At 44.3% G+C, this 27,804-nt stretch overlaps 2 protein-coding genes across 11 annotated transcripts; one reads left to right on the top strand and one right to left on the bottom strand.

Moving 5' to 3' along the window:
• Positions 1 to 739: 739 nt before the first annotated feature.
• On the bottom strand, positions 740 to 24,462 carry ATG13 (autophagy related 13). Of its 10 annotated transcripts, none has more exons than XM_082059039.1 (19): positions 23,862 to 24,461; positions 20,726 to 20,801; positions 18,626 to 18,707; positions 18,186 to 18,266; positions 17,403 to 17,522; positions 16,926 to 16,972; positions 16,238 to 16,378; positions 15,142 to 15,182; positions 14,510 to 14,606; positions 14,062 to 14,160; positions 13,262 to 13,352; positions 10,657 to 10,755; positions 9,450 to 9,560; positions 8,189 to 8,322; positions 6,892 to 7,009; positions 6,021 to 6,098; positions 5,601 to 5,717; positions 5,015 to 5,143; positions 740 to 3,779 (listed from the first exon to the last, which is right to left on the bottom strand). In XM_082059039.1, exons 3-19 carry the CDS (start codon positions 18,692 to 18,694, stop codon positions 3,702 to 3,704), a joined length of 1,650 nt encoding a protein of 549 aa, XP_081915165.1. In that variant the 5' UTR covers positions 18,695 to 18,707; positions 20,726 to 20,801; positions 23,862 to 24,461; the 3' UTR covers positions 740 to 3,701. The 10 variants fall into 10 exon arrangements, with proteins under 10 accessions (XP_081915165.1, XP_081915166.1, XP_081915162.1 ...); XM_082059040.1 differs by lacking the exon at positions 20,726 to 20,801 and adding an exon at positions 20,391 to 20,476 and having other exon boundaries at positions 9,450 to 9,533; XM_082059036.1 differs by lacking the exon at positions 20,726 to 20,801 and adding an exon at positions 20,391 to 20,476 and having other exon boundaries at positions 23,862 to 24,460.
• Positions 24,463 to 24,476: 14 nt separating this feature from the next.
• Positions 24,477 to 27,125, top strand: HARBI1 (harbinger transposase derived 1). The gene is made up of 3 exons (XM_082059048.1): positions 24,477 to 24,602; positions 25,038 to 25,744; positions 26,334 to 27,125. The coding sequence occupies exons 2-3, from the start codon at positions 25,075 to 25,077 to the stop codon at positions 26,708 to 26,710; spliced, it is 1,047 nt and encodes a 348-aa protein (XP_081915174.1). The 5' UTR covers positions 24,477 to 24,602; positions 25,038 to 25,074; the 3' UTR covers positions 26,711 to 27,125.
• The last annotated feature ends 679 nt before the right edge of the window (positions 27,126 to 27,804 follow it).

Below are 27,804 nucleotides of genomic sequence, written 5' to 3'. Positions count from 1 at the left end.
CTTTCCTTTAAAGGGAAGGTGTTAGCAGTTTACATGGCCCTGTGTGTTATATAAGGTAACCTTTAAGCACCACTAGATACAGCTGTCAAGTTTGGTTATCAGGCTGGCATGAATGACATGCTGCAAACAGCGCGCTCTTTCACCAGCATTTCTTGCTGCTGGGATACCCACACTAGTTCTTTCCACATCTTACTAGTCTCTTCTGGCTCTTCTACCAGATCAAAACATCCTCACACTCCTTTTAAACATGTAGTAGCAACCACATGCAATGCAAATTCTGCTAGTGTGTGGGGCAGGGTATTTTTGTATTTGTGTTTTTTTGGTTTTTGTTTGTTTTTTTTCTTTTTTTCCCCCCCCTTTCTTTTGGAGGCAAGTTAATATTTCAGCTAGAGTAGGACACGCAGATAACTCAGTTTCCCAGCTCACTGGGGATGGCACCAGGGCCAAACCCTGCGTGACTGTTCCCCACACCTGCATTTGGGACCAGCCAGGCACCTGTTCTGTCTCTCCCTTGCTATCCTTCATCCAGTAAGGTGGTCTCGCCAGCATCCTGCTGACTGCCTCCCCGTGTAACACACCCATGCATTTTACCCTGGGTGCTGGAGGCAGCCACCTGCTCCATCGTGCACTCGCCAACCAGCTGTTCTCTGGGCATCCCGGTTCCTGGAGGAGAAAGAGCGAGCGGCTGGGGCTGTCCCAGACCTGTCAGTACACATGGAAAAAAGCACAGAGCAGAGCATTGCTTACGTAAAAGTTTTACTGGAAATTATTTGAATACTTTAAGTACATTGGGAGAGTATTTCCAAAACAATACAATTTAGGAGCCTTCCCCTTCACCCAAAGTATCTGTAAATCAGCAGCTACATATGTACTATCCTTAATAGAGAATCGAGCAGACAGCTGCTAAAATAAACAGCCTTCATAACACAATCTGTGGTAGGCCACAGCAGCAGCTGGATCTTTCCTGAAGCAGAACATTTGTGCAGTGGTCAGGGAACTCAGAGCCTAGATGCAGCAACTATGTGTTGAAACTGAGGAATGTCCAGAAGAGGCACATAACTCAGCGCTGGAGAATCTCATTATTGCTGTGGCCATCCAGCTCAACACTAGCAGCTTCTTTAGGCCAATGTCCAGCCTTTTGAAGTAGAGAAAAACGTGCTATGCTGGCATTCTGCCTCATGAGATATGGGAGCTGTAGCCATGTTAGGAACTGCATCAACAAATGAGCATGAGTATTTGGCTCAGGGGACCTGCTGGACGGGATCGGCAAGAACGGCATGAGGTCTGCCAACGCCACAGCCTGTCAGTGTGAGGACAGCAGTAGCACTGGCTAGATACTCAGCCTAAGTCTGTTTTTCTCCACTAATACCCTGTGAACCAGCACTTTACCCCATTTCTGCTGCTTTGCAGCCCAGATCATGTCACTTTCCCAAGTACAGCTCATACACTAAGAGAAAGGTGACAGCAACCATCTGTCTGTCAGCTGCTTTCTACAAGGTGGCAGAGACCAACTTCCTGAGCAGAGGCAAGAGCCAGCCAATCCATTAATTCCTTGTGTTCCTGCACCCTTCTGCGACCCTTTCCACCTGGAAAACAAGGTGGCTTTGACTGTAGGGATCAAGTATCTGTAATTAAGCCCTCTTGTGAGCTGTTTGTCCTGGAAGCTTGCTTAGATTTTTGTGCATCTTATTTTGCAAGGACTAAGAAACTTCTGTGTGAGGTTGCTGAAAAGTTGAATTGGTTGAGTGTGATAATAAGGTTCTGGTGGGTAGCTTTCCTTCAATAAAGCTCTTGCCTAAAGTTTTGGAGCTCACACAGCCTCCCACTGGACATATCACTCAACAAAAAAGCTGGTAAAGTTCAAAGCATTGTGTTGCTCTGACCTTACACCAAGCTGTATTCCAAGCTTCGTTCCTTGCTGTAGCAGCAGCACAGAGTAGTGTTCTAGAAAGGAGTTGAGGTTCCCCCGTCTGCTGCTAACAATCTCTTTCAATTAAGAATGCAGCCAAGTTGAAGCAGCTGCCACACTGCACTAACTAGAAGGCTGGTTCCTCAGCCACTCTAAGGAAAGTGAGATGGTTCCTCAGTACTGAGGCAACACAACCCCACTTCTGTAGAAAGAAAGAAAAAGTGTTTTAGGACAGTAAGGGGTCTTGCAGTTGCTCACTCTAGTTACACATGGGAGGAGGAGAATGAGCACCACAAGAAGACCTACCTTATCTAAGTTTCTGTTTAGTGTCACTGTCCTTATACCAGGTAAAAGACACACAACAGCCAAATCAACCACAGAGCACTGCCAGCCAGTCACACTGTTGATAGCCAGATCATTACAAAAATAAAATTTCAGCTAATCAAAAGCCAGCTGACTTAAAAGTACCATAAGCTCCCCCAAAAATGTGCTTCTTCAAAGAAGCTGCCTTCTGAATGGCTGAAGAACACTGCAAATTCATCCATGCCTATCAGAATACAGCTTTTCACCAAGTCCCTGCCACTCCACTAGACTGATGTGTGCATTTCATTCTATCAGTGGGGCCTGACTAGATGTAATGGACACACAGACCCCAAAACAGAGTATTATATTAGAATAATCAAGTCTGTCTTAGAAAATAAATATCTTGGATATTTTCCTGCAAAGAGCGACCAGTCTCACTGGCCAGGGTTCCATGGCACACTTGCTGTCTGCAGTGATCCAGGGCAGAATGACCCACAATACTACATGAAAACAGAACATCTTTTAAATATAGGTTTCTTTAAAAGCAATAAATATTTCTTGATTCTTAAGATCATCTATTAACCATAAAGCAGGAAGGTTTGCAAGGGTTAGAGGAAAGAATCTTGGACTAAGACTCCTAGTTACATAACCCTAAAGAAATAGGATTCCTAGTATTTACAGTTACATTTCGGAAGCAGAGACTACAAATTCAGCATCATCACAGCTGCCACGTGCAGGTGTACCAACAGTCAACTCTGGTTAACTCAGCATGGCCCAGTGTCAGTGCACTCAGGAAGGAAATGTGGAAAGCGCTTCTGTACTTTCATTCCTGCTTCTCAGCCAGTGTAACAAAACGACCATGTAGAGACCCAGTTCCTCAGAAGCAGGGAGACAAAGGTAACGTGTTTTACACAGGTCCCAAAGCTGACGCCTCTTCCTGGGCTCCAGGCATTCACGCTGAAGTTGGGATGAAATGCCCTGTTCTGTGGAATGCACGTCCTGGACTTAGAACTGTTGACTCTGCTGAACTCACAGGCCCTGGAAATCAGCCAAAGCTTTCCATGCTCTAACAGGATCAGAGACTGTAGGAAAAGGTCTGTTAGCAAGAAGCTATACCTAGGGAACTTACACCGTAGGACCCTTGGAGGAAGCATATGGCAACTTTTCACAAAGCCCCTCCACACAGAACAGAGACTGCGGAGAAAATAATTTCATACACTGGAGTTTGTGTCCCTACTGAAGAAGTCTTAGATGCAGAACTGGCTGTGAGCTGAAAAAGCAGATCAGAACTATGCGGCGGCATTGAGGAAAATCAGCAGATGAGCTGTATCTGCTGTTGAAGAGAGCAATCAAAGAAAGCTCACTTGATGGAAGGAACTAGTCAAAGTGAGACAAAAGGCAGAGCAGGGGCCATGGAGATATTTGTTGATGTCATTCTCCAGGATGCCTTGAGGAGGAAGAACTGCTGCAGCAAAACTGGAAAACAGCTTCACTGCAAGGTTTCTACAAAGGCATCAAACTCTTTGACGTTTTTCTCATGGACTGCCAGCTTCTCTGGTAACGAGTCCTGGAAGGGTTAAAAAGGGTGCAGATCAGGGCTCATTCACAGCAGATAAAAGGAAGCTTTAAATACACACTCTAAGGTAAAAATTCTGTTTCTGCGTCATGCAACTCCTCTCCACTGCTCTGGGCTCCCCTTCCCACATGTGCAAAACTAAGAGTCCTCTGGCAGCATCCAGCAAGTGACCCTGAGAAGGGCACTGTGCCCAGAGCGTATTTGTTCTGCAGAACAGTAGGTGCACAGGGGCCTCGCTGGATGCAATTCCCGCCAGCAGCTGCAGCACAATAACCTGCTCATGTCACTGCCTTCATCAAGTCACTTGCAGCTCCAGCCTTTGGTATTCACTTCTCCCCACAGTATGTTACAATGCCTGTGAGCCCAACAGAGCGCTCGCCCAGACATGACCTTCACCAGGCACACCAGGATTTTACCTCTGCTCAGGCTGCAAGATCAGGCCTAGTTTGCCACTAAGTTCGACACGCCAGAGGCAGGACTAGTTTTGGGGGTTTCCATGACAGCCACAGCAAGCATGCGGCAGCAGCTTTTGGCTTGGAGATAAACACACCAGCTTCAGAGGCTCAGGTGTGCCACAAACAAATCTGTGTTTGTCTGGAACGTATTAGTGAGGGACCCCCTTTGGGCAGGGTCTCTCTTTTGAGAAGTATAGGAAAGACATGGACCTGTTCAACAGGGGCCCGAGGAGGCCAATAAAATGACCAGAGGGCTGGAACAGCTCTGCTGTGAGGACAGGCTGAGAGTTGGGGTTGTTCAGCCTGGAGCAGAGAAGGCTCGGGGAGACCTTACTGCAGCCTTTCAGTGCTTAAAGGCAACTTATAAGAAACAAGGGGACAGACTTTTTAGTAGGACCTGTTGTGATAGGACAAGGGGTGATGGTTTTAAACTAAAAAACAGTAGATTCAGACTAGATATAAGGAAGACTTTTTTTACAATGAGGGTGGTGAAACACCGGCCCAGGTTGCTCGGAGAGGTGGCAGATGCCCCATCCCTGGAAGCATTCAAGGCCAGGCTGGAGGGGGCTCTGAGCAACCTGATCTAGTTGAAGATGTCCCTGCTCATTGCAAGGGGGTTGGACTACATGAACTTTGAAAGGTTTCTTCTAATCCAAACTATTCCATGATTCTCTGAAGATGTGACTTTTTTTTTTTTTTCCAAACTAAGACTAGTGAGACCATTATAAAGTCCATGTGATTCCCACAAACAGAAATTTCAGAGTTTCATACCAAATCCTCTGCCATGGACTGCGCTCCAATGTCAATGGAGAGGCTGCTGAGTTGAGGGGGGTTCTGAAACTCACGGTAAAAAGTCCCCAGGTCCATTGGAAGAATGTCATCTTTTGAAAATGCTGGTTTCTAGAATCAAAGATACCGCTGTTAATTCCCATTCAGAGACACTGGCTTCCCTTTTGCCTTGATCTCAGGTAAAGCCATTACCTGCTATCAGTAAACATTTTGGCATTACAAGTGTTGCTGCAATAACTGAATAACAGTTATTAAATAACTGAAGAACAGCCAAGATCTGTGCTTTCCTGAGCACTTGGAAGAGAGCAGTTCCTTGGAATCTGTTTCCTTTAGGCATTAGAGAGAGGACACCAAGCCCAGTTGTTGGTAGGGGAATGAAAAAACATCTGATTTGTATCTGTTGGTTCTGAGCATCAGTGTTTTTGCAGTTTTGGGACTGTCAAGATGTGAATAACAGGTCTTTTTCACCCCCACTGAAAACTACTCTTACATCGTTTGCCACTGTACCAGCACCTGAAGCCTGTGTGAGCTGCAGGTGTGATGTGAGAGCACTGATGAGGGCACTTACAAAGTCAATCATAACAAAGTCATCATGGGTGTTCCCTGTGCTGCTGCCACTGGAGCCCTCCGAGTGTAAGCTGCCTTGTAGAGGAGATTCAGTTTCTGGGGAGTCAGGAGGATTGACCTGCCCAAGAAATCAAAGATGGTGAGTACTGATCTTCCCATAACATCTGCCTATGTATTTTGACAGTGGGGGGGGCAGTTAGGAGGACAATAAACACATGCTACAGCAGGGGCATCAAACACATGTTGTTATTTGCATCTCTAAAGAGCCCAAGACTCAACATGGGAGATTTCTTGAAACCAAACAAATTTGAGTAACTAGTTCTTTGCTTGAAAAACAAAGTCTGTTCAAGGTAGGGAACAGCATGGATGTTGCATAAGGGATGCTGAGAAGACACATATTATACCTCTGGAAGAGGCTTACCATGGGGTCGTTATCTTCCAGCTCAACATTCTTGGGAGCAAACATGGCAAAAGGAATGTCTAAGTTGGCCATGGTCACCTGAGGAGATTCAGCAAACAGAATTTCACTAAGATGCTTTGCTTACCCAGCACAGAAAAGGATGTTGAAAGTCTTTGTCGGGCCTGCTAAAAATCGCCCAAGATCATGTTGGCAGTTGGGCAGGAGGCTGACAACCTCATTTTAAAGGCATAAAATACGGAGATTGTACTGAGCTGACCTAATAATGCAGGTCAGTCCCTGAGATGGGATTGTTTATACACAGGGTGTTTCAAAAAGATGGACCCAATTTGAAATCATTATATCTTTGAAAATGGGCCCATCCTTTTGCAACACCCTGTACATCTTGTATAATATAAGTAAGCATTAACGAACTGCTGCAAATACAAAAAATTCTCCTTCATCCATGCAAAAGGGCTAGAAGACCAGCCCTAGGAACTAGGCCAATCTCCAAGCTGCTCTAGCTGAGCTTAAATGCTTGCTTACTGGTGATGAACTGGTCTACTACATGTCCCTTGAAAGGGAGGCTTGCTACCAGCTCCCCCAGTTTATGAACCTGTGGCAGATCACTGTAAGACCCAAGTGGAGTATCAAGTCTTCCACACCCAGATAGGGTGTTGGTAAAGTGAGGCAAATTCAATGGCTGTCACATCCCCAAAGGATTTTATGAAAAATGAGCCTCTGACAAGACCTTGTAGGCAAATGCAGCAGGCAGGAACAGGCTGTCTGTCTCTGGGGTTGCCCTGGCACTGGGCTGCTTTTTGCTCCTTGGTGTAGGAGCAGATGGGAGAAGCAGGGTATTATGGTGCCCTCTGAGAAGATTACTGGTAGTTACCTGGTTAATGGGTTTGTTGACAAAAGCTCCCACCTTCCGGATAAAGATGGTCTCCAAAAGGTCATGTGGGGAGCCACACTTCCCTTCACTGCTGTTTGATACCGTTTCTGTGTCCTCGCTGGGGGCAGAAAATGGCCTAATTAGTAACTCATGGCACAAACAATATAGACAATGCTTCACAAGACTTTTTCATTTTTCTGGGTTTACTCCTATTGGAAGAAGGACAACAGAAATCTCTGTCCTTGTACCACACCTTCCTCCTTGGTCATCAAGGGAGTGGGACACTTGTGGGATCAGACTTTTGTTTAAGGCTGGACAAAAACTACCTAGTTGAATGAAAAGTTGCTGCCAACTGAAATAGGCTTTTGCTTTTGGGGGTGGACTTTTAACTTCAGAATGTGCACTTTCACAGCAACTCCTGTTCATCACTATTATTTTTTCAGTAATACAGTAGTCGCAGATCTGTCAGGTGAGGGCAAGAAGCAGAATTGTATCTGTCACTTAGGTAACAAAGGCAGCAGTCTAATACATCACAACTGCCACTGCCAGTATGATTAATTCACTGTATGGCTATTAGTTATGTCTATGACCTGTGGTGTGTTTTTCTTTCCTACCACAGGTATTCAGAACTTTAAAACAAACAGACAAAATTCTTGAGTCTTCTGTGAAGAGGCCTACTTACATGGCATACCCAGGAAAGTTCTAGTACAACTATGATTTTTGGTTTCCTCATAGCAAAATCTCTGCTTAAGATATATGACTTAGAACTATGTGACCCCAACAGGGACTTAACAAGAAATAAATATGTTGAACAAAAAAAAAAAAAAAAAAGGAATTTACTAGCTGAGAGAGAGGTGATTTAGGACAGTTTGAGGTTGTATTGTTTCCTTTTAAGTAACTTTGTGCCTAAAGTTTCTTAATAAAATAGTGAACAGACTTGGGGTAACTACAACTGGTTTTGGTAAACAATTCACATTCAGGCTCTGGAGCACTTAAGACTCACTCGTGAACTTGCTTCACCTTGTTATTTTACAATAAGCAAAACTGGTAGAGAGAGTAAAAAAAAAAAAAAAAAATGATATTACGATGACTAGCAGGTGTTAGTAGGTGGAGGAGATCATTGCTTGGAGAAAGGCTGAAGAAGCCCCAAAGGGAGAAAGCTGCTTGTTGTTTTGGGGGATGGAAAGACAGTAGTTATGCTACAAACAATAGATAAAAAGGGGAAAACAAAAAGTTTTATCTTAACAGGATTATAAGTTGGCTAGCACAAGTGGTGCATCATCTAAACCCAACCTACCTACTAGAAGGAGTAGCTGCTGAGTAGTGGACTCCATCCAGTGGGGTGCACATCCTCTCTTGGTCAGCTTGAGTGCCATGTGCTGGCTGGCTAGGAACTGGGGGAACTCCCCCCTCTTTGCCTGGACCAATCAACTGAGATGGAGAGGAATGGTTAAGTCGGAGATCTCAAAATCAGGCGAACACCACAGTGCAACACAGAGCAGGTTACATCATACTGGGACTAAGTTGTGGGGTTTTTGCGATATGACTGGGCTCCAGCCCCCATGAGGCTGAGAGAGCTGTCAAGTAGAAGCTGATCACCACAATACAAACTCTTTTTTAAATTCCCTTTCTACTTCACTCCTGTCCACTTCAGGCCCATTCTACAGTGCAGAGCTCTATGGCCATAGGTCCTCTGCTTCAAGGAAAGGAGGGGAAAAAACCCAAATTCATATCCTCTTGCTATGATGTCATGTCTCTCTACAGCTTCCTGAGGAAGAGAAGTGGGGAGGGATGTGCTGAGGTCTGACCCCTGGTATCCAGTGACAGATGTGGGAATGGTTAAAAGCTGCACCAAGAGAGGTTTAGTCTGGACATCAGGAAGTATTTATGTACTGAGAGGGCAGTCAAACACTGGAACAGGCTTCCTAGAGAGGTGGTTGATGCCCCAAACCCGTCAGTGTTTAGAGGCATTTGGACAATGCCCTTAATAACGTGCTTTAGCTTTTGGTCAGCCCTGAACTGGTCAGACAGCTGGAGTAGATCATTGTAGGTCCCTTCCAACTGAAACAGTCTATTCTCTTCTACTCTACCATCACTGCGTCTGCAAAACTGGTGTAGCAGCAACTTCACAGACAGAAAAATACTACTGTCAACCGCCTATTTATCTGATGAATGGATGCAAATACGCCAATAGGGACTGTGAGTGTATCCTCTGTCTGGGCTACAGGGCTGTGCTTGGACAGCTACAGGGGCAGCAGCTCTGTAAGGCAGCCCAAGTTTGGAATCAGTGGCATGCTCATGCAGACAAACAAGTCTGGTGCCTATTCTCTTGGTGTAGTTTTTCCACATGACCGCTACCCCAGTAAAGTCAGGGATGCTGAGGAGCCAATATCCAGCTCCTTTTCAAGTTGTGCTTTCTCTATATTTACCTTACACTCTTTTCATTCCTGCCAGACTTGATTGCCAATACGTTCACTAGGTTCAAGGCCTCTCTCAGAAGTACAAGTGACACAAATGGTTACAATACCAGCCACGCTTGTTCTACCCTCTACAAGTACCTGGTGAGGGTGTGCAGCGTTCAAGCCACCAGCAAAGAGTACAGGATACCCCATGTCAGCTGATCCAACTCCCAGGGCAGCAGGCTGATAGGAAAGACGAGAGCTGGAAAGCTAAGAAAGAAGAGAAAAAACAAGAAGGGCAAAGGGAGAGGAGAGAGGAAGGGGAACACCCCACAGTCTGAATAATTATCAGTCAATGAAGAAGGAACAGGAAAAGTCAGAGGCACAGCACAACATTTCAGGCTGGCAGAAGGATGCTAGATTTTAATTGGAATCAATAATGAAGGTTATTACTCTAAAAAGTTCTTATTGCAGGGGACTAAATCTGGGTCTTGACAAGGAAATAAAACTGGTTTCCTACACACACAGGAGGAGGCTGTGCAAAGTATGACAGACATCCAGTCTCAGGGAAGCTCTGCTCTACAGGCCCGTTTCACATACTGGAAAAAGCATGGATACCATCATCAACTTACTTAAGAGCTAACATTTCACACTTTTTTCCCCAACGCAACTGCATCATCATCTGTTTGGACCCATTGCCATTGCACATTAAAACAGCTGATCTTCAAGGCCTGTTCAAATAGCTTCAGCCAAAGAATACAGAGTTCCATAAATGTGCTAGGTAAAGAGAACTGGGAAGCTAACCCTTGTGACACTGCTTTAGGAATGAAGTGCTGGAAATGGTGAAACCCAGGAGAGGTCCCTTACACTTCCCAGAGAGAAATCTAACTAGTTGGATTAAATACAACTTTTCTGTTTTAGCCTGCCTGACCTCAAGAGGAACACTTCTCTCAGAGCTCTGTATGTGATACTCCAGCAACACCAATGCTGACATCATTTACAGGGGTCTGAATCATGCACAGAACTTTTATCCACATGATGCTAGTTCAGTCGAATGGAGCACAAATGACTGCAGGTTCTAGGGACACTTGTTGTTAAGAGAAAACTTACTATGGGTGTATTTCACTAACAATCCTTGCAAACAGCTGTTGTTGACTGATGGGTGCTCGTCCTGTCTTTGGGAGACCTTCATCTGCAAAGGCATTTAAGCAGCTAGTCTCGATAATGTGCCTGGCCCGTTTTGGGTTCACCAGCCTTTCCCACACACAACAAACATTCCACATTGTCAATTTGTATTTTCCTGGTTTTGTTTTGTCATGCCAGAACTATATCTGGCCATGTATAGCATATTCCATTGACAACTCACTTGATGTGAAAAGGCCAGTCCCATCACTGGGACCTTCAAGGTGTCCGTCACCACAGGAGGAGGGGTCTGAAAATGTGTCTTTGTGACAGTAAAAACACACTGTGCACAGATACAGATACACAGAGGAAACAAGGAAAAGAGAGAGTGAGGGGTGGGGGGGGGCGGGGAGGGAGAAAGAGAGAGAGAGAGAAGGACTTCAGAGCAGAACCATAAAGAGTTGGATGAACTGAATGCTAGTGAAGAGGTTTTGGCTGCAGCAGCCACACCTACACACAGAGCAGAAGCCTCAGTACTGCCAGAAGCACCTTCATTCTGTAAAGAATTGCCTGTTTTCCAATCTCAGTGAACCACTCAACTCAGGTAATTATTTTAGACTCCAGCGAACACTGACAGAAAGTAGCTGCCAGAGACTCTGTTCCACAGTTAATTAGAATTGGTACCAGCCAATTAGGAGGGACAAGGCTAAGCAGATGCCAGAAAAAAGCCAAGAGTTTTGGTGTGGTTGGTTTTATTTTTTTCATTTTGGTTTGGGATTGTTTTGTTTCGGGTTTGTTGTTGTTGTTGTTTTTTAAAATGTACAAATTACATATATTTCAATCCTCTCCATCCATTCATACTCCTAATCTTCCAGCATTCTGAGGGATCATATCTTGGCAGGTCTGTGCTACACCCTTAGATTAAACGGGATCCAGACTAAGGTGCAGTTCAAACACACTGATGTGAAGAGAGAACTCCATCAAGAGGCATGACACTCCAGGAGTAAACACTGTCTCACAGAGGGTACCAATGCCAAAAAGGCAATCCAAACCTGGTTCAGTGCTGTACCTTCTTCCAGTCATTTATCTATCAACCGTTTTCAGTTTTAGGAAAGCTTAATTTCTAGGTATTACCCATGGCCAGACTTTCTTCTGAATTCTGGGTTACTCCACAACACACAGAGACATCCTACGTAAGCTCACAGGGAGAAGGTACCACCTATTCCCTTGTATTGTGCAGGTCAGGCCTCATTTCTGCTGAGAAGGCAGGCAGCGATTTGGACAATCTGCCTACACAACCACACAGTTCCCAGTATTTTCCTACACATTAAGTTGTGTATAGAAAGCTGGAGAAAGCAATTAACTTTTTTTTTCCCCCCTCTTCTAATTTACTTTAGAGGCCACTCTGCAAGACAGCCTTACAATTCTAACTGTGGTAAGAAAGACTTGTCAGTTGCTTTATAAATAAGCGCAGAGCATATGGCAACTATGAGCAACAGGAAAAGCAAGAATGTAGGTTCATGCTTTATGTGAATCCTCAAGGTTCATCTGGTTTCATAAAGCTTTTTCCTCTCAATGACAGCAAAGCTTCAAGTCCCCTGGGGAAATGTCAACTTCAATGCATTTACATACACTATTACTGTTAAATAACACTGGCTTAAGCAAGCCAGTGGGAATTTCCTTATGAAACATTTTGCATTTAACCCATTTTGTGAAAAGGCAGGACACAACTCTGCCACAAACCCATCTCCTGAGCTGTGTATTGCAGAGTAAGAAAAGCTTTATTCCATCAGACTTACCGTGAGTGCTAGCTGATTAGTTCAACATTGCCTGATGCCCCATCACCCAAAATCCACTTGGCACAAAAATGCTTGCTAAGAAAAGCTCATTTCTAGCTCATGCACACAGTAGAACACATTCTGCTAAACCAGTCATACTAATTCCTCTGAAGCAGTGCAAAGACCCATAGCAAATTCTTTCGTTTTGGAACAGCATTCCAATTATACTTCATTCTATGTTTCACATCAGCAACAAAAGAGACTTAGAGTCTTTAGAGACCAATAGAGCCATCTGCTTGGCTTGACAAGAAGGCAGGACATAACTGAATATTTAAAGCTATAAGACAACTGCAAATCTGGCCAAGTCTTCAAAATACAGAATTGTGGATCAAATAGATAAGGACAGTAGAAGAAGCAGGAAGAGGAAGTGGAGTTTCTGGTTTTGATGTTCAGAGGGAAACCACTATCTGTTTATTTTAAAATTGAAAATTAAATGACATTTGCATGGGTAAGTGGAATTACAGAGTATTAAGTCCCTAGTTCAACACTATGACTGAGTTTGTTTACTGATACTTATTCCTGCTGCCCCAACTAGTTTTAGATGGTCCACCAAATACAGCTTTTGTCTTTTTCCTGTTTTTCCATTCTGCAACGCAGAAAATATGACTGTGCTAGAAGCATTTTCCTGATATTTCAGTGTTTTTCTCAGTGTCAGTCTGTTACTTTTACTGACACTGCCTGACACCAATGTCTTGAATTCCTCTTCCAGCAGTATTGGTATGTGAATGCATAAGTACACTGCTATCCTTTTCAAGCACATCTGAGCCCAGCTATAAAAGTAGGTTCTTTCAATCTTTCTCAGTATTTCAATCTTTCTAGTCCCCTAGCTTTCTGTTGAAATTAGTATCTAACTAGGTTTTACTCAGTGTAATGATACAAATAGCCCATACATTAGATTTTAATTAGGATCAGGAGGCTGCCTGTTTGCAAAGTAGTTGATGTCAGGAGTGTGCACGCTACCTTAGCAGCAACTGTTCTATCTAGGAGTAAAATGACCCTGATTTCTCTTACCTGAGATGGAGGAGAGGTGGAAAAAGACGTGGTGCACACTTCTTGGGAATCTTCCACTGAGGGGTATACTGCACCATTGTCCTCACCAGCTCTAAAGCAGCAAGAAAATAAAAGCTTTCTAACTGGAAATATTCCTTAAAACAAATAGTAAAACACACTGGGACAAATACTGCAGAGACGCTGACAGTATCTGTGTGGAGTTGAAAGGAGAATTAATGAAGGGTTCTTATCTACTTGCAGAACTGAGGAAAACAAGGTATGAAAAATTTAGTTTTCCCCAGGTACTCCTCTTCTACCCCCCAAATATAAACACTTCCCTTCGTTTGTTTACCTAAAGGCTTTGGTGTTTACAGAACCACGGTCAAACAATACCACTGGTCCCAATCTGAGTGCCCTCATGTGCATTTTAGAGAAGACAAAATTCCCACCTATGAAGATAAATCAAACTCTGATCTTTCCCCAATGGAAATATCTGGAGATGCATGCCTCTGAACACGTAAGTCTACAGCAGGATTAACTGTTACACTTTCAAATTCCCAAAGGCAGTCAACGTTAAACATCCTTCATGTCCACATGCTTCTGTAAGGAATCTGGGAAAATACTGGGGCTTGCTGCACTCTGTCTTCCACGTGAAGAGAAAAATGTCACCCTTCCTCACGCGCTCAGCCACGTCAACATGATTGACACTAATCCTCCAGTGTCCCTTTCCATGCAGTCAGCAAACAGTGGAAAAGGCTCTGTATTTGGGTATAACTGATGCCTTCACCATGGCCCATGACTTCAGCTCAGTGTTTCGTTACCTGTAATTACAGGGATGCATGGGTGAAGAGCTGGGATAGGGACGGTCCACAAAGTGATCAATGATAATCCCCATGATAGGAGGGGTCCTCTCAAACTGCCTGCAAGGCAACAAGCAATGGTGTTATTGGCTTTTTCTTTCTACTCTCATCCCAATGCACGGTGCCTTCACAGAAAACGCTTGTGTCTGTTAATGGGACAAGGGCACCTTTACAATTCAGTCCTGCAACTCCGAGCATGCATCAACAATTTGGAGTTCTAGAGTCTGGCTCAGGGCTACCCAAATACTCCCCTTGCTGCAAGACATAAGCGTGAGAGAGAGTATTCTCCATGAAGGAGAATCTCAGCAGGAAAGGACAATCAGAAGTGAAAAACTTAGGAGCTCATAATATGAGGGGTTTAATAGTATGTTGTTGTAAAACGGTTTCTGGTCTGATCACATTTTCTTACCTGGTTGACATGAAAGCGAGGTTGATTCTGTAGGCACAAGACAAAGTGATGGTGCCCACTGGAGTACCCACTGTCCCAACACGGACTGTCTGGAAACCTATAAGGTTAAGGAATGATTATCAGTTTCACTGATTATTTATGTTCCATATGTTTACATTCTGAGGTTACATTGTCTGATTTTGATAGTTTTTCCATCATCCCTTGCAATATGAACTCCAAAGATACGTATAGAACCCATAACAAATCAGCAGCACTAGGTTGCTTGGCTGATAGGCTTCTCCATGCATCTCCAAGACTTCTGATGTTGCTTCCTATCCTGGTCTAAAATATTGCTCTGAAATGCTTCTTGTTCCCAAGTAGCTCATGATCTCCTTTACCAGTCCTATCCCTTATCAACATACTTCCATGTTTTTATTTCAGTTCCAGATCACTAGAGTCAAAATGGCAATCAGCCTAGATTTTGTCAAAGTACCACCATTATACCTGTCATGACTCTTCAGTGGTAGATCCTGACAAAAAGCATATGTAAACCTTAGACCTAATTCTCCTTGTGGCACTTACAAATAGTAATAAATGGCTGGCCAGTACGGAAAAACAGTTCTGCTCTAGTTTGTGTGTGTTGCAAATCATACCTTCGCCCAAGCCACTCAGTTGTACTTCACCGAAATAGATCCTGCAAGAAAAAGAAAAACTAGTAGGTCCATTGGGGACATAATGCTATACATATCTTTATTCCATATTTAATTTTATGAGTTAAAAGGCTGGAACTACTTTTCCTCTTTAGAAAAAAAATATGTGGCTAGAATGACCATCTTGAGAATCCTTCCAGCTACTTCAGAGGAAGACATGTCATGTAAAAAGAAAGAGGAATAGAAAATGGTAGTCTAATCAGAAATCTCTCAAAGTTTTTAAGCCTCTGTGGCAAGTCTACAGTTCAGAGCAAAATTGTGATGTGGTATAAACTTAATGGACAGGTCTGAGTCTAAAAGCTGATACTCATCACACAACATGAAAGATTAACTGTGCTGTGAAGAGACCTGCTTTTAAGTATATGCCAAGCCAGCAACGAAGGCAAAAATGAAGAAATGGCTGGGATTTCTTTTTAAGTTCTCAGCTGTGCAAATGGTAACAAACCTGAGATTTAGAATCATTTAAATTAGCTACGAAACATGTCCAAGACTTTTCTCAAAGCCAGAAACAAAGACTGGAAGGTGATAATGACGAACCACAAGTCAGTCAGATCTCACAGGTGAAAAAGTTCAACTCTCTATTTGGATGAGTAAACTGCAAGAACTGCAGGAAGTGGAGCTGAGAATTCATCTTTAAAATGGAATAGCAGGAGACAGTCTGAATCTACACCGCAAAAGTATGCATTGCAGTTATGCGCAATGGAGACAGGCATTTAGCAAATACAGACCAGATGCTGGACAACTGGATGCTAAAGAGCAATTTAACCAGGGCTTGCATGTAGGATTTTTGCACTCTTCTCAAGATGGCAGACGAAGAATAACACTTCACAGCCTGTGCTTAGTTTTTCTTTCAGTGGCTCAGATGGAGGCTATAAGGTGATATATAGCCCAAAGTTCTCTTCTGTCACTGATCAGTAGAAGTTAAATAATTTGAATTTATTATCACTCATCCCTTTTTAGCACATTTGCAGATGCACGGTGAAAGTCTACAATCTCTGCTGTTTGTATCTCAAACAGGGAATTTAATATTCCGCCTCACCTGTACAATATTACATATTCATGGCCTTGTTTCCTTGAGAGTCTGTAGGCTGGAGTCACCCTGGTTATAGCAAGCAAAGACTTCAGCAGCAGAGACAGCCTGTTGTATACAGTGTATGAAACTTTGATTTCTTTGTCACACCTATAGGACACAAAAGAAAAGATTAGTCTCTTGTTCCCAACTAAGTTGTTTGGTTTTGTTTGGTTGTGGATTTTTTTAAAAATCAAAATTAGACTGGGGTAATTGTTTGGTGTCAGTTTTATTGACAAAATGATAAAATAAAGCCCTGGCATGGCTACCTGCTATTGACCAACCACCTAAGAGCCCTACTTCAATCTAGTCATCTGTTGCAGAAGTAATTGCTAAAAATTGCCTTCTACTAGACAGAAACATCTTTTCAGTATTAAGAACATCTGTCGTTACTGAGTATATGGATTCTTGTATCTTAGGAAGCATGCTAGTTGTAATGGAATAATGAAGAAGGAATAAAATTACTAGTTTATTTTCTTGACACCAATATCAAACACTTCGACTGCTGCACTAGACAAAGCGGGGTCTTCCCTCTGAGGGTCACACAGGTCACACAGCCAATACATGCTCAGTCATCACCATGGATTGAGCAAGCTTCCCCATTTCATCAGCTGCAATAAATACACATACACAAAGAAAATGTGAAGAATGCACTTACTTTTCATTCATTTCTAGACACCAAATTTCAAGCTCCATGGAGTCCCCCTGGATCAGAGAAAGGATGGCAAACAAAGGCTCATTTCAGACCACAAACCTTTTCACATCTCAGTGATCAGCAACAGCCACACCTCTCAATGAAGACATTTCTCCTGGCTCCCACTTTCTTATAATGCAACAGAAAACCGTGCACTGGAAGTCTTGCTGCACAACTAGATCACCTGAGGAAATACCTCCCTCAGAATGGCTCTTCATGGTCTAAGAAACTAAATTTTGCTGCTCTGCCATTTGTGTGTTTGGCCTCAGATATCTGCAGTGAATTGCTTCTGTTAAACAATACATTTCTTTTCATGAGCATACTACCTAACTTCATAAATGAAGATATTTTCACATTGTCTTGAACTAAAGGGCAGGAGCTCTAGTAGGTGATTTAAGATTCAAGTTAAAAAAATGGCATCTATTTTGACTCAATTCTCACCTCTGAGGTTTTGAGAGAAATCTCCACGCACATAGACCGTCCAACAGCGGGCAGTTGTCCTGCCAGGGCTTTCTTTGCTTCATGAGTAACCTCTGGTATATCTTTGATTGCTAAATTGAACTGGAGAAGGAAAGAGATGATTCTAATTTTTTGTATTTCTTTGAAAAACTGCCTGATGGTACACTGCAGACAGACTCAGAGACCCGTATATAACATACTAGGTCAGTGTTCACTGAAATATTTATGAAACAGAAAATTCCCAGATGGGCTCAGGCTTTTCGTATTTGCAAACATTTCCTTGGCTGCTAATTCAAACATTTTTCTTGATCCTGTCATATAAAACACATTCCTTGTCCCTTGCTTAAGTCCCGTCTTCATGCACAGAGTATCCTGAGTTCCTGAGTCTCTTCAATTTTACTAAAGCCTGTTACTATGAAGTCCTGAATTGCAGAGTTGCAATTCTGACAGAAAAGAACTCATCCCCCCACTCCCAGCAGATCTTGGAAGTGTGCCTTAGCTGGCTAGAGTTGCTGAGAAGTATCATTTATCTCTCCTCTAATCAGACCTTCAGAGCCCAGAGTGACAGGTTGCATGTCAACAACAACAACAACACACCATCAGTAAATATAATTGAACAGAGTAGTTAGTCTTTGAATAGTTATTATTGTTTACACAAGACCGTAACTATTACATTGTGTTCTCAACACATGCACATCTGCACACACACACACACACACAAATGCCAACAGTTACAGAAAAGCTTTAAAAAAAATGTGACTTGACCCAGTCAGAGCCTGTTGGGGAGGACGATGATCGGGTACAGATTTTCTCTCCAAGTCGGGCCTGGACAATTACTTGTACCGTCTGGAACAGAAAGGACAAGATACATATTCATGTTTTAAGCTCAGCAGAGCTCACAGTTTGGAACCTGAGCTAGACAAATTCAAAGTTAAAAAAAATGAGGTGTGAAGTGCCTATAACTGATTCTACAGTAGGACACTTCTGGGGGAAGGAAAAGGATATGCAGATAGAAAAAGGGGAAATTATGTTATTCTAGTTATTCTCAGGAATTTCCTGGATTTGACATCAGCTTTTCTTGCTTTGGTCTTTAGCAAAAACAAATAAATCCACCCCAAATCCCAACCTTGTTACTCTAGCCACAATAAGCATGGCTTTTCTTAAGAAAGAAAAAAGCAGCATTTGCCCACAGGAGAAAAAGTTACCTTTAAAGCAAAAAATTTGATGAACTTGTCCAGGTCCTTCCTGTCCTGGGAACTGAGATCAGTGTCCATTGCATATGGCAACCTGAAGTACAACACAGGCAAGGGAATTAAGTCTTTATTCATCTTTCTGTTTGGATTTCAATATTTCAAAATATTTTGCCACTAGAGGCTACCTCAAAAGAAATGACAGGCATCAAAGGCCTCTGCCTGTCAAAATCCTAACATGCTAAGAACTTGGCATGGGTGTGAGGTATAAACATGCATGAATAGTTTATCTGGTTGGTGCAAGACACTAGGAAAAGGAAGAACAAAGGGGCTCACTATTAAAACTGGGTACAAGTTCTCCAATTTTGCTATCTTAATTAAAAAAACCCCAACCAAACAAACCGCAACCCAAAACATCCCAACACCACAATTGCTGGATTCTATACCAAGCTATCCATCTGACATGGCAGTCCTTGCTTTAGAAATAATAATCTCTTCAGTTATCAGCACTGGTCAAAATCAAGCAAATGGTCTTCTTGAGACTGAAATTCTAAAAACAGTATTCCAGTGGTATTTCAGCAGATATTGAAATCTATATAACAAACCATTGCTGGAACAGTCTACGCTGCTGCTTTACTTCCAACAAATAGTACCTGCAGTAAACCTATATGGCTACAAATTTACCTACAACCAACTGAAAAGACACATTTTGGCCAAGGGATAGACCAAAATTCTCTGTTCACTTCTCTTGAAATCTGACAACAAATACTTAGCTCCCACATTCACACTGCCTTATTTTTCAAAGTATGATTGTTTCTAGCAATACAATGAACTTGCACAACCCCTGAAGTGAGGCAGGCCAAGGCACTAATCAGATTTCTGCCATCAACACATCACATGGCCTGGGATAAATCACAATTTTTCTGTCCCTTAGTTTCTTAATATTTAATAATCATACAGAGACTGAGGGGAGGACATGCAGAACTTTTATTTAAAATATCTCAATAACAGTAAATGCCTATTTTAAGTAATGCTTTGGGAGCATCATGTAAGAAGGCCTGCTAGATAAGAGTACTGCAATTTATAAAGCATTTTATAGAGAAAAGTGAATGACTCGATAAAAAGAAAGCTGGACATCTAATACGGTTAAAAGTTCCTAGGCTATATTCACACCACATACTGTTCTCACTACAAATTATAATTTAATTTGAAAACTAACATCATAAGCAATTCAACATTAAATGCATTATCCAACAATCCTTTGGATATTTCAACCTCCTCATCAAAAGTATTATGCTTTCTTTCCCTGCCTTTACCTCCAGTAAACAGAGTAGAGATCTCTTCTACTGGGGGGTTGTAAAAGGAAGTCAGTATGTAAAGAGCTAAATGTTTAGCTGATGCAGCACCCTAACTTAAAACAAACCAACCAACCAACCAACCAAAAACAAAACCACAAGCTTTTAGTGTAGACAGTTCCCACTACAAAAAATAGGCAAGAATGACATGTTACTATTTTTTGACTTAACTAGGTAAGGCACTTTAAGGGTTGTGGGGACAAGAGATCTAGAACAAAACCTGGCTGATACAGGCAATAAAATAATGCATTAAAAATACATCTTTTTCTCAGCAAAGAGAACGCTGACATTTAAATACCGAGAGAAATCACATTAGCTTTTAATGTGAAAAGAAGTGAGAAGGTATTTCTATGTGAACCCTGGAGACAGGTGCAAAGAAGTATATATCCTGATGTTGTAGGAAAGCTGTCAAATAAAGCACCTACATTTGCCTTATGGGGCTGGAAAAGAATTCTGGTATTGACTGTTGCAAGACACTCAGGAACTAATGGAAGGTGTTAGGCTCACTGGTCTGTTGGGAAGGAAACAAAGCAGATAATCAGCATGGTTCCCTGTACAGTATAGGAATTAGTTCTAATTACTATATACCCAAATATCCCTAGAGAGGAGAGAAACAGCCACCAGAGCCATGTCTTAGATTCAGGGTTCAAAGAATGAGAGCTTCATGGTTCTGCTCTGCTGCAGCAAAATTGGGATTCTTCCTGTGAGATCTCAAACTACCTGTAACATTCACAAAACATTTGTATATTCATACTCTTACCTCTCAAGCTCCAAATTCCAGCAACAGTTGTCTCGCCAGAGCCCAAAGTAGAGCAGAAAGTATCAGGCAAGGGTTCCTGTCAGGAATCCATAATTTCAGGGGGAAATTGGGACCTTGGAACTCAGCCTCTGACATGTCTAAAGGCTTTCATCTGATGACCACCATCTCCTCATTTTTGCAGGAGGGTCTCTGGTGATTGATTACCTGATATCTGCTAAGAGTTAGGACAGTGTTCGCCTTTAGAGTCACTCTTGATAAGAGTCAAGACAGGCCAAGAATTACAGCAAATATTTTAATTACAAAAATGCCTCTGTAGCCTCAGGTTAGCTGCCACCAGCTGACCTGAAAAGGAAGGAAATTCTTTAAGCTTAGTTCCACCAAACTCATTCAACTTCCTAAGTCTGGTAAGCTGCAACGCCAGCACAGCTCCTTGTTAAGTGCCAGTATCTGGGCATATGCTTACCTCACAGAAGACACTGTCTAATTTTACACTGAATAATAACTAGAAGGAAATAACCTTTGGTCTAGCTTAGAAACCCACAGATGACTGATTCTCCCTCAACCAACTAAGCCCTTAAGTAAACTGGTACCCCACTGCTGTAGCCTTACACACAGGCTATTCACAGGCAAAAACAAGCATCTTGGCCATACAGCTTTTTGCTTTATCTCCCTCTTCCTGCAACCTTCACTTTCATACTATTGGCTTTATTTATATGCCTTTGTCTCCACTTTGCTCTAAACAGAAATGTCAGAGACAGATGTTCAAAGGAGACCTGCCACATGTGGATTTTTTTACTAAAGCCTTACTCTTTCTAATGAGGTTATGAAGCAGAGAGTAAAACAAGGCTTATTCAACGGTTTAACATCTAACTACTGTGCTTTATACACTCAACCGGTATTTATACTCTCCTTCTCCAAGGAGATAAATCACAACAAGGACACATCACTGTAAGCTGATGGCACCCTATCTGCGTGATGCAATGAACTGCAAGAGCCTTTCCCTTCACACCGTAGTACAGCCCAGAGAAACCACGGCTACCAGCACATGAGCAGCCCCGCCGCCTGCTGATACCTGTAACCCGAGCAAACAGCAGATGCACAGTCCACCTGTGCATGCCTGTGTTACTGTACGTGCTTCATACCTGGGGATTTAGCTGTTTGTCTGTCTCACACTCACATACATAAACAGGAAAGGAGCAGAAGCACCTGACACATACCAGGCATTATTATTGCTGCTGGGGAAAGTACACACAGGCTGCTTCCCTCACCTCCCTCCTCTGCAATTTCACTCTGAACACGGCTGCTACAACTTCAAGTCATCCTGCTTTCCTTTCAGATAGATATTTACCAATGCAAAACAATTACTCAGCGTTCCTATCCCAGGGTGAAATTAGAAAAGGCAGAGGGAAGAAACCAGAAGGGCTGTTGTCCTAAGCAGAGGGCCATGAACAGTTCTCATCCCATTCCTGGTTACCTGTCTGTGCCCCCCGCAACCAGGCTCCTTGTCCCGACCACCCTTTCAGAACTTCCTTGTTAATACAGGAGCCAAATCCAATCTCTAAAGATGTCCTATGTGAAGCTCCAGAAAAGCCTTCTTGAATCATGCAGGTAAACAAGAAGCACATGCAAGTTCCTTTGACAAATAGGCTCGACTGCCAAGAAAGCTCTCCTAGAACATCCTCTTCAATGACCACGAAGCTTCACTGCAAGCAGGTATTTTGAGCACATTAATAAGCAACTATAAAAAGATGTCCATAAAGACAGTGCTCTGTTTCGAGGCTGGACCTACAAGTCAAACTCCAGCATCCTACAATTACTTAAAATTAGTCTCCATTTTGCCTTCTTAGTAGGTTAGTCAGAAACCCAGGGAGAGGGAGGGAACAGATCTAAATTTTAAGGTGTGCCACTCTCATTCTTTAAAGTTTATGGATTTTTTTAAGAAAAGACTAGAGTAGAATCTAGAAGAAAAACTGTTTCACATAATGTAAACACCCTGATCAAATCAAAGTCTCTGTAGTTCATCATATGATTAAGTTTTGACTGATAAAAAGGCAATTTTTCATGCTAATCAGGAAACATATTTGCTTCATAACCAATAAATAACTTCCCAGCTAAGGGAATATCTTATTAATGCCAAAACTGCCAGCTCCACTGGCTTAAAAGCAAAATTAAGTAATTCCTGTTGACCGGCAGTTACATTCTGTACTTCCCCAAGGTCTAAAAATGGTGTCAGTTTAAAGGTCCATCCTCTAATTTTGTTTGTCAGGCCAAAGTATACAGCCTGAACCAGAACCTGCTTCTATGTACCCTGTACTACAACAACCAATGTAACCACCAGGTCTCAACTTCTATGTGAATGTACGTTCAGAAAAGTTGAAATTATACAATACCATTTAAGCAAAATAAAGTGATCCTGTATGATCCTTCTGGACATTTAAACACCACCTAATTCATCTGAATTACTTTTTTTCTTGCCACAGGAAGGAGGGTTCTACCAGGTCAGGCCACTCCTGCAACGATTTGGAGATGCCATAGACTTCATTTGCACGGCCAACCAATTTTCAGCTAAGGCAGTAATTTACTGTGGTTTTACAGTGTGCCTAGTCACGCCACTTTTTAGCTTTGTTACGCAATCTGCAGGCTCGGTCCAAAGTGTCCCTTTTCCACCTGTTCACTGACAGGGCAGGAGGCTGTGCTCCCACCGAATCGATGGGAACGACTGGTGGAAGCCTGACTGCGCCAGCTCCAACAGGAAAGAAAGATGCAATGATTTGTAAATCCCTGATCTTCCCTAACAGGTAGTAAACTCGCATGTTACAGGAAAACTATGCAACGGACAATGGGGTCTGAAGTTCTACCTATTTCTAACAGGCCCTGAAGCATTTTAAGAGACACCACTTAGCGAGGTTTCAGGGGGTCACATCCCTCCCCATCTCCACTGAGTCCCTAGGAGCCCAAAGCCCAGCGGCCGCGCACACGGGTCTGCAGCAAACCCCCACGGAGCGAGCAGCGAAGCGAAAGTAAAACGGAGACACGAAGCCGCAGCCAAAGCCTTCAAATCCACGTCCCCATCCCCTTCCCCTCGAGGAGCCGCCCGCAGGCTCCCGGAGCTCCCGCCCCGGCCCGGCCCCGGTACCTGCGCGGGGGCGGCAGTGCTGGCGGCGCGGCGGCTCATCCCGCGGGGAGGCCCGGCTGCCCGATGGGGACCCGCCGCCCCGCTCCCCCGCCGTGCCCCGGCGTCTCTTCAGCGCCCCGCCCGGGCACGGGGGGGTTCCCGCGGCCTCGGGCCCGCGACCTCCAAGCCCCAGGAGCCCCGCGGCCGCCCTGGGGCTCCGGCCAGCGCCCCTCCTCCACCTCCTCTCCTTGGTCCCGGGCCGGCGGGGATCTCGCTGCCGGGCGGCTCCGCGGCGGCTCGCCGCGGCTGTCAGCGCCTGCGGGGGTGCGGGGCCGGTAGTGGGGGTCTGCGCGCTGCCCTCAGAGCCGCGGCCTCCGCCGCGCCGCCGCCATCGCCGCCGCTGTTTGTTTTCATCCGCTGCGGGCGGGCGGTGGGAGGGAGAGGAGGAGGGAGGGAGGCGTCTGCGTGTCCGCGGCGGCACTTTCCACACGCGGCCGTCGTCGCTCCCCGGCGACCCGCACCGCCTTGGGCTGGGGGGCCGGCAGTAGAGGGAGCCGGGGTCGAGACAAGAGGAGCAGCGCCCGCCGCCACTCCTGCCCGCACGCCCTTGCCGTGGCGAATCTGCCGCGGCCCAGCCGGGGGCCTCAGTGTGGTGCGGTAACGGCGCCGCGGGGGCGGGGCGGGGCCGGGCCGGCGGGCAGCGCAGCGCGGCGGGTGCGGGCTTCTCGGGGCGGGGCCCGGCCTGGAAGGGACCGCAGGCCGGTAAGGGCAGGGAGCCCGGCGCTGCCGGTGGGCTTGCTCACTTGTCCCTCAGCGCGCAGGGGCGTCCGGGCAGAGCCGGGCCGGGCCCGGCGGGGCGGGGGGGGCGCACACACGGGTACCGGCGGTTCGTGTCTGTGCCACCCCGGGTCTGAAGGCAGCCGGGTCGGCGGTGACTGGGACGGTTCCCCAGCCCGGGAAGCGGCTGCTGTGGTGCACCAGTCACCTGCCCGTCACGGGAAGTAAATTGCTGTCAGCGCCTGGCAGGGCTGGAGAGTTGTCTGTTCCGCAGTCAGCCCGCCGGCTTCGGCCCCTTGTGGTTTTAAAAGCAGATAGAAAGAAGGAAAAATATTTGTGTCATAACCTGAATGGTAGCAGAGTCTGAAAGGCTGACCAGCACGAGCCATCCTGAGTCTCCTTCCCGTTTGGTTTATGCAGGCGAAGGCAGCTCCAGAGGCCTCCCTGGCCCTCAGCCATGGCTGTACCCATTGCGGTTCTTGACTGTGACCTCCTGCTCTATGGCCGCGGACACAGGACTCTGGATCGCTTCAAGCTGGAGGATGTCACAGATGAGTATCTAGTATCCACGTACGGCTTTCCCCGACAGTTCATTTACTACCTGGTGGATCTCCTGGGAGCCAGTCTCTCTCACCCTACCCAGCGGTCCAGGGCCATCAGTCCAGAGACACAGATACTTGCTGCATTGGGTTTCTATACCTCCGGCTCCTTCCAGACTCGCATGGGGGATGCTATCGGCATTAGTCAAGCCTCCATGAGCCGCTGCGTTACCAATGTAACTGAGGCATTGGTGGAAAGAGCCTCTCAGTTTATTCACTTTCCTGAGGATGAAGCTACTGTACAGAGCCTGAAGGATGACTTTTATGGGCTGGCAGGCATGCCGGGAGTGCTGGGGGTGGTTGACTGCACCCACGTGGCAATCAAGGCGCCAAATGCTGAGGACCTGTCCTATGTGAACCGAAAGGGTCTCCATTCCCTTAACTGCCTGATGGTGTGTGATGCCAGAGGAGTCCTCCTGAGTGCAGAAACGCACTGGCCAGGCAGCCTGCCTGACTGCACAGTGTTACAGCAGGCAGCCCTCACAAGCCAGTTTGAAACTGAGCTACATAAAGATGGCTGGCTACTTGGTAAGTCAATTTTTCATCCTTGTTTTCTAGTGGAAATTCTGTTACATGTTGGCTCTTCTTTGAGTCTAGAGCCTCTGGGCACAAGTTATATTTACTTTTGATTGCTTTCCTGCAAATTCCTTGAGATTTGTGATTCAGTTTGTACAATATTTCTTTTAGAATTCTAGAAGAGTAACATCCAATCTGTGTTTTATACAGTCTGATTGTTGTATATATTAGTTTACATTCATTCTGTTAAGATCTTGTCAGCATCCTACACCTTTCTAAGCCAAATTATGCAATTTTTAATTCTATGTATGGCCCTAGTCTAGCTGTCTTTCACTGTATTTTATAGTAAATGAATTATCTTAAAATTCTTCTGTGTTCTTCCAGGATTTCCCTGTGTAAACCAGAATGTTTTTATTTTGTTCTTTTGTCACATTTGTAAACCTGTGTTACTGTTGTTCTTTCCTATTTTCTCATACCTTCTGCTTTAGCCAGGGCAATAAATTGTTCTGTGTCTGTAGTACAGAAAACTAAGGTTCAAGAGCTGAAAGCTGTGGTTAACTGTAAGTAGGTAACTTGTCCTCTTCCTTTTTGCTGCTAACAGGTGACAGCTCCTTCTTTCTCCGAACATGGCTAATGACCCCTCTGCACATCCCTGAGACACCTGCAGAATATCGTTACAACATGGCGCATTCTGCCACTCATAACGTCATTGAGCGGACGTTCAGAACGATTCGGTCGCGTTTCCGCTGCCTGGATGGATCCAAAGGAACCCTGCAGTACTCTCCGGAGAAATCCAGCCACATCATTCTGGCCTGCTGTGTGCTCCACAACATCTCCCTGGAACACGGGCTGGATGTGTGGTCTTCCCCAGCCACAGGACACATGGAACAACCAGAAGAAGAGTACGAGCAAATGGAATCAATGGATTCAGAAGCCTGTCGTATTCGTCAGGAGCTTTTACTTACTCATTTTAGCTAATGTTGTGACAGAGAGAAGGCTTCTAACTATTCCTCTGGGAAGATATACAGAGGAGTTATGCCCCTTCCTCTTCTTTAAGTTTTTAAAGACTATACAGATGTGAAACAAGGAGAAATTTTACTCTCTTCATTTCAGACGGTATTCTGAACTTTTCTCTATCTCTCCAGAGATGCAATTTAGTTGCTGAATTTTTACTGTTGTGATGCTTATAGGTTCCCCTTTCATCTGATTTAGACAACAATCGCTAATACGAGATCAGTGGAGAAATGTGGGAAATTGTCTTTGATAGTTATGAAAAATCTGTAAGCCTTGCACTGTTTTAGAAAGCAACAATCCTATGTCACTTTATAACCCAAAACACTTATGTTTGATTTTTAAACAGTATTCACATAAATTAAACTTCCATGTGGGCTCATGTCTGCCTTGATTTCATGAGCAGCATATCAAACATTTATCTTTTCATTTGCAGATATAAATTCTTGCTGAATACCATTTTGCAGTTTAGCACAAAACCCAGTGATTGTGTTCTGGGAGGGGTCTGGCTTTTTGCTGGATAAGACACACTAGTGCTTGCAAGTGGAAGGGCTGAACATTTCTTCTTTCCCAAAACAGAGTGGAGAAGATGTTAAGCTGTGGTTGCCTGTCAGTTAATGAACAGGTATCAGGAAATGGGCTAGTGAGTTCTCACCAGGCATGTCTGCCACAACAGAAACTGTCATTAACTACTTGTCTTGTTGGCTGCTGTGAAAGAAATGCCAAAGACTGGCTGGGTGACAAAAATTGAACTGATTGCAAAAGTTCTCCATTTAGGTCAGGGCTGAGGTACAGGAAGGCTGCTCTACCACCACTGACAATCAACCTCTTCAATGGAAAAAGGCTACTAATGCACACAGCTGTTGCTGGCACAGGACTGGGAAGTTTCCTGGCAATGTTATCTTTCCAAAAGGTGAAGGTGTTTCCAGGGATCTCTTGACAGCAGTCTGAGAAAACATTGTTTCTTACACTTCATTGTTTACTGGGCAGTAAATGAAACAAAAGTGGCAGGGAATGTAGCACAAAGGTAGCTGGTTAAAGTTGCAGTATAGCCATCTGGC

Source organism: Streptopelia decaocto (assembly GCF_964273445.1).
Source record: "Streptopelia decaocto genome assembly, chromosome: 7".
In the NCBI taxonomy this organism is placed as follows: Eukaryota; Metazoa; Chordata; class Aves; order Columbiformes; family Columbidae; genus Streptopelia; species Streptopelia decaocto.
Note: the sequence above shows the minus strand (reverse complement) of the source record. Positions and strands in the feature narration are given on the sequence as shown.